This window comes from Dermochelys coriacea, chromosome 2, assembly GCF_009764565.3.
Source record: "Dermochelys coriacea isolate rDerCor1 chromosome 2, rDerCor1.pri.v4, whole genome shotgun sequence".
NCBI lineage: Eukaryota > Metazoa > Chordata > Testudines > Dermochelyidae > Dermochelys > Dermochelys coriacea.
In genome coordinates, this window is record NC_050069.1 from 221,316,976 (window position 1) to 221,330,518 (window position 13,543).

A 13,543-nucleotide genomic window follows, 5' to 3' on the forward strand; every position below is an offset into this window, starting at 1 on the left:
ACTAGTGTAACTTCTTTGACTACTGGATTTGCACTGGTATGACTGAGATCACAATCATGCCCAAAAGATAAAGGCCCGGATCCTGTACTTATTTATGCTTGTGATGAATCCCATTGTGTTCAATGGGACTACTCATATGATTAAAGTTAAGCACATATGCAAGTGTTTGTGAGATTGGGGCCTAAAATTGAATAGATAATCAAACCAATAAAACTCCTAATTAAATTTAGTAACACAGACTGTGATTGCTTCTTTTTATTTCAGTGCTGTTTCTTTTTAGGAGTTTCCTTTGAGGTGTTTTTTTTTAAGTATATGTATATATATACCTACTATATATATGTATATATATATATACCTGCAATTCTTGCCCAATTAAATCTAAACCCAAGTCACCACATTAATGAATAAAAGATATTACCTCTCCTACTTTCTCTCTCTAATATCCTGGGACCAACATGGCTACAACAACATGGCAAACTATATTTAAAAATAGTAATATATGGATTGAGAACAAAAATTGCCAGAAAATATACTACTTACACTAAACTTAATAGGGAGTAACAGAATGAAAAAAATTGTTTTAAATGGAGAGAGGAAGATCATTTTATCTTAAGAATTTTGTGGCCCTGATTGAAGCATGTTCTACCCAGTTCTCAAAATAGTCTTTTCACCAACATGCTATATTTTATACAAACTCAACCTAAAAATAAATCTGTGTACAACTCTTGCCACAAACCACAGCAACTACTTTTCAGTAGTCGTTAACAGCTGGAAGATTCATGAGCTAAACAACTGCATGTAAAGATTCTTAAGACATCTGAGTTATGCAGCACTTCTAAATAGTATCTGCAGAATACTGGCCCTTCACACAACATTGGCGATACTCCATTTACTGCATTGGAGAAACAACAAAATAGTAAAATGGATTAAGACAATTTAGTGCTGTGGTCTTTCTTAATCACCATTTCTTATCTGTATTCAATTAATAGCTTTCATTTCAAAGCTACAAGATTTTACTCTTAACATATCAAATTGTTAGCTAACATAGTCGTTGAAAACACAGCACGTGATGCCCACGGTCTAGAGCCCATTGTAAGGGGTAGTTCAGAGCCACAGGGTCCTCCAGAACTTCCAGGAGCTCAGAGGCTGTATGTCTGCTCCTATACCCCTTTGTGGGATGCAGTTTACAGAGTTATAGCCTTGCATCATCCCTGCCCCCTTTGGGGTATTGAGATACCCCAGGGAAGTAGGGAGAGAACAACCCCTGCATTTCCTCAAGCACAAGGGCTGCAGTTCTTCCTGGACCTTACATCTTTCTCTCCCACTGTGTAAGGCCCAGGCAGAATGTGACTCTGAATCAGCATGCCCAGGGCCCACCAGATGTGTCACAATAGTGACTTTTGGCATACCTGGAGATGTGGCACACAACAGGTTAATGTGCACAAAACGTGCTAAATCAATGCTAAATCAATGCTGCTGCATCGATCGCAGCAGTGCCAATTTAGCATGCTAGTGTAGCAAGCCCTTACAGTTTTAAAATGCTTCTACTCTTATCTTTGCTTGTAGTAAAAAGTGTGTTGATTAAGAGTAATGTTAGTAACTGAGAGTCCTCAAACTAATTCTTCTCTCTTTGCTGCACAATTCTTAACAGGGAGCTGTGGGACAGAAGGGTTTGCCAGGTCCACCTGGCCCTCAAGGGGATAGCATACAAGGAAGCAAGGTAACCAAGTTTAACATAATGTATAGCCAAGAGTTCTCTATTTAAAATAGTCTTTTGCAGAGATTCTTTGTTTGTTTGTTTTTTGTTGTGCATAAATTCAGTGTAGAAGGGCAGTTTTAATGTAGCCAGCTGAATTAATCTCAGTGAATATTAGTTGTGAATTTAACTTCTAAATTGATGGGTTGTTTATGAATTATTTACTTCAACTATTCACCTTTTGTTATTTGTGGTGTGTGATCGGTCACCTAAATTAATCTGAATTATGTCTGCTGTCTGATGGATACATTTTAACCACGAAAAGTAAGTCTCAGTTCTACAAGATGCTGGTTATTATTTGGATTTTTACTAGTCTATAATAAGAGGGTGTCCACAGGCCCACCCTGAGTCCCCCCGACCAGGGACAGCCCTGGCCCTGGGGCCCAAAATTTCTGTCGGCAGGTCTGGGTGTCCATCCATTGCGCTGAGCACTCTTTACCATATTTTAAAAATACACTGACAGATCTGTCATTTACCCCCAGATTAAATCAAATAACACAGAGGCAACATAAATATAACAAAAGTTAACCAGCCTCCTGCACAATCCCTCTCCCCAGCCCCGGTATCAAGCTCCAGCCATCACTTATGAGTGAGGGAGCAAAGTGAACCTTGTCGTGCATTCTGAGGGTTAACAAACTGGCTGTTATGAACAAAGGTAGGGAAGCGAGTTCTTAATGTCCAGGGCCTTAATGGAGAGCACCCCAAGTGCCAGCCTTATCTTCTAAATCAATGGGAGTACATACACGCTTACGTGTATACTTAAATGCTTTGCTGTTTCAAGAATAGCATGTTCAGCATCTTGCAGGATTAAGCCCCTAGTGATGAGGTGCACTGGCATAGCTGTGTTGAGAAATGTGCCTTGTGTACCCAGTTGGCAATGCTATCAGTCCTTGCAGTGTAAGTGGTTCCAGAATATAGTATGTGAAATGTATTTGACTAAATCTTGTCGTTACAGTGGGTTTAACACTGTAGCAAGGAGATTAGCCAAACTAAGTGGAAATGTTTCAATGATTGAAATGTATTTAAAATGCAGGAAAAATAATCTGCAGAATATACAGTATTTATGCAAATCCACATTTTTTCAGTTATAGGAGGAAGATCTGAGGGTGTCCCCTCCTTTGATAGCTAAAAGGTAGCCAAAAAATTCTCTAGAGCAGGAGTGTCCAACCTGAGCCTAAGAAGGAGCCAGAATTTACCAATGTACATTGCCAAAGAGCCACAGTAATACATCAGCAGCCCCCCATCAGCTCCCCCGCCCCCAGCACCTCCTGCTCACTGGATTACTCCTCCTCCCCGTCCCTGCACCTCCCAATCGTTGTTTTGTGGCATGCAGGAAGCTCTGCGGGGGGAGGGGGAGAAGCGAGGGCATGGCAGGGAGGAGGCAGGAAGGAGTGGAGTGGGGATTGGGCCTGTGGCAGAGCCAGGGGTTGAGCAGTGAGCACCCCCCAGCATATTGAAAAGTTGGCGCCTGTAGCTCCAGCCCCGGAGTCAGTGCCAATACAAGGAGCTGCATATTAACTTCTGAAGAACCGTATGTGGCTCCGGAGCCACAGGTTGGCCACCCCTGCTCTAGAGGATGTATGTTCAAAACTTTAAATGTTGCCTCTATCCCATTGTGAGATAAATTCAAAACATGCAGTATTTTTGAGATGTGCAGTAATAGTTTCACTACCGAGGACTTTTAATGTGATGACCATGATCCACTGAAAAACACATTTAATAATGTGGGCTATTGAAATAAGATTTTGGTCCTTGCATTTGAGACAATTACTCTAATAATGTGGCTGAGCATACACAGCTGGCCCTCGAATTTTGGAGAGTCCAGTGAGATGTGTAAGGATGATCTAGTGAACTACATAATCATTTAAAGTACTAAAGTCTTTAATCCTTCTTTCTTTGCGCTGTGGCACTTGTATTGGCACTCCAATAACTGTTTTCTCCATCCATTGACATCTGTCTTGATGCCTCAGGGCTGCCAGTCACTGATCTTTTTCAGAAGTACAGTGCCTGTTTTTTTGTTTGGGCAATAGCAAATTTCAACCTAAGAAGTTATTAATTATGTGGAACTCTGTGCTTGTAGAGAGAATGACGCATAGGAGAAAAGATCAGTTACACAAATCTGATAGCAGCATTGACAGGGCTTTCCTATTATTCTTTTGTTTTTGTGCAGAAGCCACTATGAATCTTACCAAATCCACAATCAGTTCAGAATCAAGATTTTATTTAAAGGTGCATTTATTGATCAATGCTCTAGCAGGAAGTTTGGGTCAGGGACCTGAAAAACAGTATTTTTACACAAATATAATTTGCTTTCTAGGTAAAGATAAATAGCCAATTTTTAGTTGAATTTTAGTATGTGGGTCAAACTGGTAAATCACTGAATATTTTTAAATTAACAAAATGTGATCTTTATTGATGTTCACTGAAAGGTAAATCCTGCTGGCCCTATACATGGGAGAAGTCCCATTAGTGTTAATGGCACTGCTTGCATGAGCAGGGTTTAAGAACATAAGAATGGCCATACTGGGTCAGACCAAAGACCCATCTAGCCCAGTATCCTGGCTTCCGACAGTGGCCAGTGCCAGGTGCCCCAGAGGGAATCAACAGAACAGGTAATCAGCAAGTGATCCATCCCCTGTTGCCCATTCCTAGCTGCTGGCAAACAGAGACTAGGGACACCATCTTGGCCAAGAGCCATTGATGGACCTATCCTTCATGAACTTATCTAGTTCTTTTTTCAACTCTTTTATAGTTTTGGGCTTCACAACATCCTCTGGCAAGGAGTTCCACAGATTGACTGTGCATTGTGTTTGGCCTTACATTCAGCATTCATGAAGGCATCACTGTTTCTTGAACAAAGCCTCCTTGGACTTTGTATGGAGTACTAAACAGGGAATATCCATCATTGGAGATTTTTAAGAGCAGGTTAGACAAACCAGCGATGGTCTACATAATGCTTAGTCCTGCCATGAGTGTAGCAAGAGACTGGAATAGATGACCTCTAGAGATCCTTTCCAGTCCTATGAAGGACTTCATCTGCTCAGTCTCTGGGTAGGGCACCCCTTCATAACCACAGCCTGCAGCCTAGCAGATGGAATGGTAGAAGAGCCCTCTCTGTGACTCTTCAGTGGAGTCACAAGAACTGCATAAGTGGTGATCTTTCAATCTCTTCCCTTGCCCAGCTGTAATGACCTCCTCCACATCAGACTGTGGAGCCAGCACTGAAATACTTCTCTGGCACACTGGCAGTCTGGAGGCCAAATTGTGCAGCAATGCCATGTGTACCTGTAACAGGGCACAGGTGAGCCCCTCTATCTTCTGCCATTTCTGCACCCACAAACCAGCCAGAGACCTCTGCTTTGGTGCAATTACTTGTGCTCTTTATTTACAGTAGAAGTTCCCACCACTTTGTAGCTATAGACAGCATCAGGCTTGCAGCCAGCAAGGGAGAGCAGCCTCTAACTTCCTGGCTCCTCCCTTTTCTTTCTCATTGGCTTCCTTCCTGCCAGCCTTTATGTAGCCCCTGGCTAACAAGGCGGGCAGCTGTTCCCTGTTTGCCACTTAGGCCAGGGCTTACTCAGCCAGCTCCAATTCCCCTTTCCTGATTGGAGCTGGCATGACAGAGGGCTGGCTCAGGGTTTCCTAGCCAGCACCCTGTCACAGTACCCCTCTTCTCATTGGGCTTGAGTGATGCAGATGGCTTCAGCATATGAATTGAAATAGCTGCATTTCACATATTCAGCTTTATCTTACACCTGTCATTCTCTTGTCCTTAGTCATGCTACAAACTCACCCTTCTGTCCTTTTACTACGTACATTATATCACTTATTCCATTTTACCAACATGTAACTTCGGGTGCCATTTATATCCTCTCTTAATTGATCCTTCTGTTTAACACACTCACGCTGCAAGTAAATCCCTCTACTATCATTTTAATAATTTTCAGAGGTCCTTATTTCCTTCTCTGCTGTCTTTCGCTTCCCTTGTCTGAGGCTACAGAAAGAGAGTCTTACGGAAACAGAGTCTTGCCTCAGACATTTCCATTTTTAAACCAGTAATACTTTAGCAGGAGCACACACAAACAAAACTTTGAAATGGGGTAAAGTGAAACATAAATAACTTTTCTGCATCTGCTTCAAGCCTTGTGCTTATGTTCTCATGGGAAAATGTCAGACATATATATGTGATTTTCATTTCATAACATGTTCCATCCACATTTTAGTGTCATTCTAAACCAATCTAATGTTTTAGCTTGCAGTCAGTAAAACTAAAGAGCTGTGACTTCTGTCTACAGTAATTTACATTGATAAAGAATGGCCATTGACTGGGCCACATTGCATCAATATTCCTTTTGCTTTTTTTTATTTAAAACATGACAAAAATGTAAAATATCATATTTCTATTTACTCTAAAGACCTGATCAGATTACCTCCCCCACCCCAAAAAATGTTTGATCTACTAAAGAACAGGAATGGAGACCTGGTATGGAATCCTGGTCCCATTGAAGTCAATGGGAGAACTCTCATTGACTTCACTGGGGTTAAGATTGCACCTCAGGGGTCACTGCTTCTCCACAGAATTACTCCAGATTTATTCTAGTGCAATGCCATATCTCACCTGGGAATCACAACCTAGAATGGTCTCAGGCTGTCCCAGCACTTATTTTCCTCTGTCACTTTAAAAAAAATGACTGCTACAACCCAGAGACTGGGGAAAGGTGGTAGAGAACACTTTGTATGGCTTAAGGGCTAGTCTACATTAGACGCACTACCGCGGTGCAGCTGCACCACTGTAGAGCCTCTTCACCAGGCGTGCTAAGCCAGTGGGTGAGAGCTCTCCCATCCACTTAATTACTCCACCTCCATGAGAGGCAGTAGCTACATTGGTGGGAGAGCTTTGACGTAGCCCTGTCTACCCCAGTGCTTAGGTTGGTATAACTTACATCACTCAGGGGTGTGGTTTATTCAATGTGCTTATGCAGCCTGCACTGAAACACGTGCTGCTGTGGCCACACTGCTAATTTTAACCATGCTAGTGTGGTTACGTCTACTTATGCTGCTGTCACACTTCGGATTGCAGTGTAGATATACCCTAACAGATCTGAATCTTCATTAGGCCTTAAAGGTATTGTACACTATATATACTTTATACTATATATATATACTATAGTAGCACTCCCAGTGGCTGTGGAAGAAGTGGTTTAAGGTAGACAAATTACTTCCTTTCTGTGGGGCTGCACTACAGAGACATCTGTTTATCATTCCTTTGGGCTTTGGAAATGCACATTCCCGTTATGTAACACTTGCAACTGCTTAAGGCTTCTTAGCTGATCTGTGGGGTTGTTGGCTGCATTCGGCATGATGGCTCAGTCAAAAAATACTAACATTCCTCTATTAAAAGGAACAGAAAGGTTTGTGAACCTGTATCACTGTAATGGATTTTCTGTACATTCAGGAAATCCACATATAGCTAAAAATTATTGTTTTTAATGTCCAGTTTTCATGGTGGCAGATATATTGAATACAGTGCTACAATCACAAAGCATTTTATGAAACTATATACATACAGCAGAGCAACTGGTGCATTGTACACCAACCCCTGTTTTACAAACAAGTATTGTGGGATCCTTAGTGTACGGACTGAATCGCCAAATCCAAACCCATTAGTTATCACTGGTACTTAAAACAGCACCTTTGAATTGTTAGTGATATCACATAATGCAAAGACTTCAACTTTCTCTATGACATAGAATGTTACTACATGAATGTATCTTTTCAATAACTTAAGATCACTTTTAGTTGAATTTACTCTTCATATTGTATTCAGGGAGAACAAGGACTTCCAGGTTTACCAGGACCTAGAGGTTCAGAGGGATATGGCCTCCCTGGCTCAAAGGTAAATTCTAGCCTATGTGTTAATAAAGGATTTTTTTTCCTATTAGATGTGCCTGGTTCTATGCGGATAAACAAAAGACCAACACTACCTTAAAGAGAGCTTGCAGTCTAAGGGCCTGATCCTGCAAAAACTTCATGCACGTCTACACTATAAAACTATGTTAAGTTGACATACAGCCACCACAGTAATTACTGCAGTGGTTCATGTACAAACTGCCCATTGACCAGTAATCTCAAATGCACAGATAGAGTTCTTCAGTCGGTTGGTATGGCGGATATGTGATAATACAAAGAACACAAAAACTGGAGAAGCACAGTTCCAATTGTGTGTCTCTGGCACTTCACTACTTTTACCTCTGCTGTATTCTATTAGGGAGATTATGGGGAGAAAGGTGATCCAGGAAAGAAAGGCGACAAAGGAGATATTGGAGAACCAGGACCTGCGGGACCAATGGTAAAATGCCTTTTTTACGTTATTTAATTTTACAGAATGGAAATGAGACAAACTAGCATTTATTAATTGATCTCATTCTACAAATTCTTAGGGGTTTGTGGGAAGAAAAGGTGAACCTGGTCTTACTGTAAGTATGTACATTAATTGATTTATGACAGTCAAGAGTTTACCCTTTGCAAAAACTGTGCATGTTTTGTTAATTTGAAGAAATTCTGATCCTGCTGCTTCAGAGTTCGACTAAGTTATTATAAATTGGCTTGACCTGGAATTCAGAGACACATTGACAGTAGATTAGCAATACATGTGGAAGAAGAACACAAATTCCACCAGAGATTATCATTTTATTGGTGGAATTTGTGTCATAGGCAGGTTCTGCTGTGTTGTTGTCATTCTTGTTGCTGGCTGGAGTGATGGAAATACTTTGCTAACTATACCACTTCCTGAAGAATCTACGCAGGCCAAACATGGAGCATTCCACAACCCTTTCATGTGATAGACAGAAGCAGGCATTGTCCTGCATGCAATTTGCTCAGAATGTACAATATGGGTGGATATAAATGCATACGGGAACAACTGGGGTATGTAGTAATGACCTTTTTACTGTCTAGACCACATGTTTCAGACATCCAAACAAGTCCAAATTTATTATTATTATTAGGTCTCTGACATAACCACATAGAGTAAACCGTGTCATCTTTGCAAGGTTTTCTTTTTAAATGTGCATTAAAGGACTTAATACCCGAGATGTGAACAACAGGTTACAACTCTTGAGACCTATGATTAGTATCAAGAGCAATTTACTGTAAATACTTTGGGCCACATATTATGTAGATTTTTAAGAACAGCTAATTGACTTCATCTGAAGAAGTGGGTTTTTTTACCCAAGAAAGCTTATGCCCAAATAAATCTGCTAATCTTTAGGTACCACCAGACTCCTTGTTGACTTCAACTAGGAGTACTATTTAGAAGCTGATGGCATGATATAGCATCCTGTCAGCTGGTGACATTTATGAGTTCCAGCCACTTTATAATTGTCCCTAAATGCAATATAATTTGTTCTGTAAAAGAGCAAAATTGCAAAAAAATGGGACAGCAGGTTTTGGATATGCAGTAGTAGCTCAAACAAAAGAAAAACATGCCCCAGGATTAGAATAAACGTAACACATTAATGAATGCTCTTTTTCAGAAAGAAGAAATTATCAGACTTATCATGGAAATATGTGGTAAGATCTATGTTATGGAAAAGAAATAACAAGTTTTAATAAAACTACCATGGCTGAAAGGATACAAGTAAAGCCTGCTACTCCACATGTTGGTGTGGAAGGAACACATGTAAAGTGTCAGCAGTAAAACATCTTTAAATAAGATGTTACAGAAAATAAATGAAGTTGGGTAGAGCGTATGATTTTTAGCTGAAAAGTAAGCACATTATAAGCGCTAGCAATAGAAATTCTGCAAATCAAAAGGAAATCCAGCAGAGCTCACAGTGGAAGTATAATCCAGCCAGAAACTGTATCATAGTCCCTAGACACTGTCCCAGCAGTGTAAAATGAATTCCAGGGGCAGACACCAGCTGAGGAAGTCCTGGCAGCATAGCCACACTGCCAAAGAAGTGGTGGGAGGGGAGAGGGAAAGGAAGAGAAGTAGAAGGAGGGAACACCAGGGGCCAGGCTTTCTGCATATCTCTGGGATCTGCAGGGTTTGTCTGCAAGCCATGCAGAATGTTCCGCAAGTGGCCAAGAAAGAACCTGTTCTCTACACAGACTTACTGGAAGGATAACCTCACTGAGATGTCTTCCCTTAACTCTGAACTACACACTGTCTGCAGAAGGGGTGACTGGGCCTAGAGTTTGGGCATATTGCCTTTACAGACGGTGCAAACCTGGGAAATCTGAGGACAAAAAACACATAGTTACATGTCTTTTTTTAAAGGTTTCAGAAATTATTAACTAAACTGTCAGAAAAAATGTTAGGGTTTCAGTTACTAGATTGTGGGCTTTAAGGGAGATAGAACTTAAAATTATAAAAGCAAAATGCAATAAAGAACATTTCTGTTTATTAATTTACTTTGAAAATATTAATAGTGCCACTGAAAGTTATTAAATTGGTATATTTATGGATACTTTGTCTCCTATGTAGATAATAGTGCTTAGTTCTCTGAAAACATCTGCTCAATGTGCAGCGGCAGTCACAAAAGCGAACAGAATGTTAGGAACTATTAGAAAAGGGATAGATAATAAGACAGAAACATCATAATGCTAATATATAAATCCATGGTACGCCCACATCATGAATACTGCATATGGTTCTGGTTGCCCCATCTCAAAAATATATATTAGAATTGGAAAAGGTACAGAGAAGGGCCACAAAAATGATAAGTGGTATGGAACAGCTTCCGTATGAAGAGAGATTAAAAAGACGGGGTCTGTTCAGCTTGGAAAAGAGATGACTAAGGAGGGATATGATAGAGGTCTATAAGAATCAAGAATGTTGTAGAGAAAGTGAATAGTAAAGTGTTATTTACCCCGTACATAACACAAGAACCAGGAGTCACCCAATGAAATTAATGGGCAGCAGTTTTTAAATAAACATAAGGAAGTATTTCTTCACACAACACACAGTCAGCCTGTGGAAATCATTGCCAGGGGATGTTGTGAAGGCCAACAGAATAACTGGGTTCCAAAAAGAATTAGATAATTCTTGGAGGATAGGCTTATCAATGGCTATTAGTCAAAATGGTCAGGAATACAAGTCCATGCTCTTAGTACCACTAAACCTCTGTTTAGTGGAAGCTGGGAGTGGATGACAGGGGATGGAACACTTGATAATTGCCCTGTTCTGTTCATTGCCTCTGAAGCATTTGGCACTGGCCACTGTCAGAAGACAGGATCCTGGACTAAGTGGACTATTGGTCTCACCCAGTATAACCATTTTACGTTCAAATAAATATTTAGTAGATGTTGATAAATAAACAAAATGTAAACAAGGAAAAAGAGCACATTCATTATAAAAATGTAGAGATAAATAAATACTTTAAAATTTGGGAAGTCAGAATCTTCTACCCATTTCTCTCCATTCTGTATCTGGCCTACCATTTGCTATGAAAAAAATCTTAGTAACAGTAACTGTAGCTTACTTTATTTTTCTATTTTCAGAAAAGTCCCTTGGCTTGGGTGACTGAGAATCTGATATATATTTTTTCAGTTGCATTTATTGTGTAATCGAAAGGAAATTTCTCATAAAATGTCTAAAATTGTTAATATTTTAGGCTGTGGCATCAAATGTAAAGAAACTCCACTGGAACTTGTATTTGTGATTGACAGCTCAGAAAGTGTTGGACCAGACAACTTCAGAATTGTCAAAGATTTTGTGAACACACTCATTGACAGGGTAACAGTCAACCAAGGTACAGCCCGCATTGGCATTATCAACTTCAGCCACAAAGTAGAGCTGGTATCGACTCTGCAGCAGTACACGAGCAAAGACAGGCTGAAACTTGCTGTTGATAACATGCAGTACCTAGGGGAAGGCACTTACACAGCTGCAGCTATTAACAAAGCCATTGAGATATTTCAGGTTGCACGACAAGGGGTAAGAAAAGTGGCTGTTGTGATAACAGATGGACAAGCTGATGCTCGTGATCAAAGACTGGATGTCGTAGTGAGGAATGCGCATGCCATCAACATTGAGATATTTGTAATTGGGGTGGTTCAGAAGACTGATCTCAACTTTCAGGAGTTTCTGAAAGAATTGCAGCTCATTGCTACAGACCCTGACAGTGAACATGTCTATCAGATAGAGGACTTCAACACACTCCCAGGTAAGAGAAACTACCTCTTTAACAGGAACCATGAAATTAGTGCATTGCATGGACTTAGGCCTTTGACATACCAACTGAAGCCAGTCAGTATAGTTCTGTGGCAAAGTAGCTTGCCTCTTACCTTCACATGCAATTCGTTCCTCAGTTTCCTTCACTTGCTCTCTAATATAGTCCTCTAGTCAAATCAAATGTTCATGCCTTCCAGGGTAAATGGAAGTCCGATACACACAATGAGAGTTCCCACAGCCATTCTTTATCCAACTTCTTTTGTTCTGTGGGCTACCAGCCCTCCATTGAAGGCTTCTGTCAATCTTTCCCCAGAATGCCTCAGTGCTGGATCAAAGTTCCATTGTCTGTGAAGTCTTCTGTCCTTCATGCAGGAGAGTGAAGAGGATTTCTCCTCACCTTTGCATTCTCTCTCTCTCCCTCTCTGGGCCACTAATCTCTCTCAAGGTCTGTCAAACCTTCCCGCCTTTTCACAGTTTCACATAGCGCTATAAGGGAGTTTGACATTTCCCAACCTCTCCTCCCCATAGACACCACCACAAAGTACTCCTTCCCAGGCTACTCCACTCCAAAGTACTCCACCCCATAGATTCATCAATTTCAAGGCCAGGAGGGACCACTGTGATCATCTAGTCTGACCTCCTGTATAACACAGGCCATAGAACTTCTCCAAAATAATTCCTAGAACATATCTTTTAGAAAAACATCCAATCTTGATTTAAAAATGGCCAGTGATGGAGAATCCACCAGGACCCTGAGTAAATTTTTCCAATGATTAATTACCCATACAGTTAAAAAATTACAACTTATTTCCAGGATAAATTGGTCTAGTTTCTACTTTCTGCCATTGGATTGTACTATACCTTTCTCTTATAGACTGAAGTGTTCATTTATCAAATATTTCTTCCCCATGTAAGTATTTAGAGATAAGGCTACCTTTTAGTCACGGGTATTTTTAGTAAAAGTCATGGATAGGTCACAGGCAGTAAACAAAAATTCACAGCCCAGGACCTGTCCATGACTTTTACTGAAAATACCTATGACTAAAACTTGGGCAGGGGGCCGTGGATGCTTGGGGGGCCAGTCTGGGGGTGCCATGGCAGCTGGGGGGAGGTGGCCCAGGGGACCCTGCTGGGTGGGGGAGGATTGGGCAGCATGCCCCGGGACTCCTGCTGCTGCTGGGGGAAGGCGGTGCGTGGCCAGGACCCCTGCTGTTGCTGGTGGGGGGAGGGTTGGTTGGGTTGGCTCCCTACCTAGCTCTGCATCCCTGCAGCTCCTAGGTGGTAGAGGGGTCAGGGAGCTCGCGTTTCTGAAGCATTTCCAAAGTTCCCATTAGATCGAAGGCCTCTGGCAGTCTTAGTGCATTCAGATCTAACTGATAAGCATCCTGTCAGACAGGACATCAAGGAAGTGTCTATTTGGCAGGGAAGCCATCTGGCCTGGGGTCTTTCGCCACTTTCATATTCTTAATATTCTCAATTAACTCGTCCTCTGTTAGAGGCACATCAAGGTTTCTATGCCAGTCTGCAGTAATTTGCAGTAATGTAATATTTTTGAAAAATTGATCCAAAGCATCTGTGGAGGGGTTTATGTCCAATTGGTACTGATCTTT

At 41.1% G+C, this 13,543-nt stretch overlaps 1 protein-coding gene across 2 annotated transcripts in view; it reads left to right on the top strand.

The window, feature by feature from the left end:
* Positions 1-13,543, top strand: part of COL28A1 (collagen type XXVIII alpha 1 chain) — a 143,875-nt gene that overhangs the window by 117,909 nt on the left and 12,423 nt on the right. For both annotated transcript variants that reach the window (XM_038390002.2, XM_038390001.2), the window contains exons 27-32: positions 1,652-1,720; positions 7,584-7,652; positions 8,025-8,105; positions 8,197-8,232; positions 9,292-9,328; positions 11,374-11,925. In XM_038390002.2, the coding sequence (XP_038245930.1) occupies positions 1,652-1,720; positions 7,584-7,652; positions 8,025-8,105; positions 8,197-8,232; positions 9,292-9,328; positions 11,374-11,925 (844 nt within the window). The remainder of the gene's footprint in view (positions 1-1,651; positions 1,721-7,583; positions 7,653-8,024; positions 8,106-8,196; positions 8,233-9,291; positions 9,329-11,373; positions 11,926-13,543) is intronic.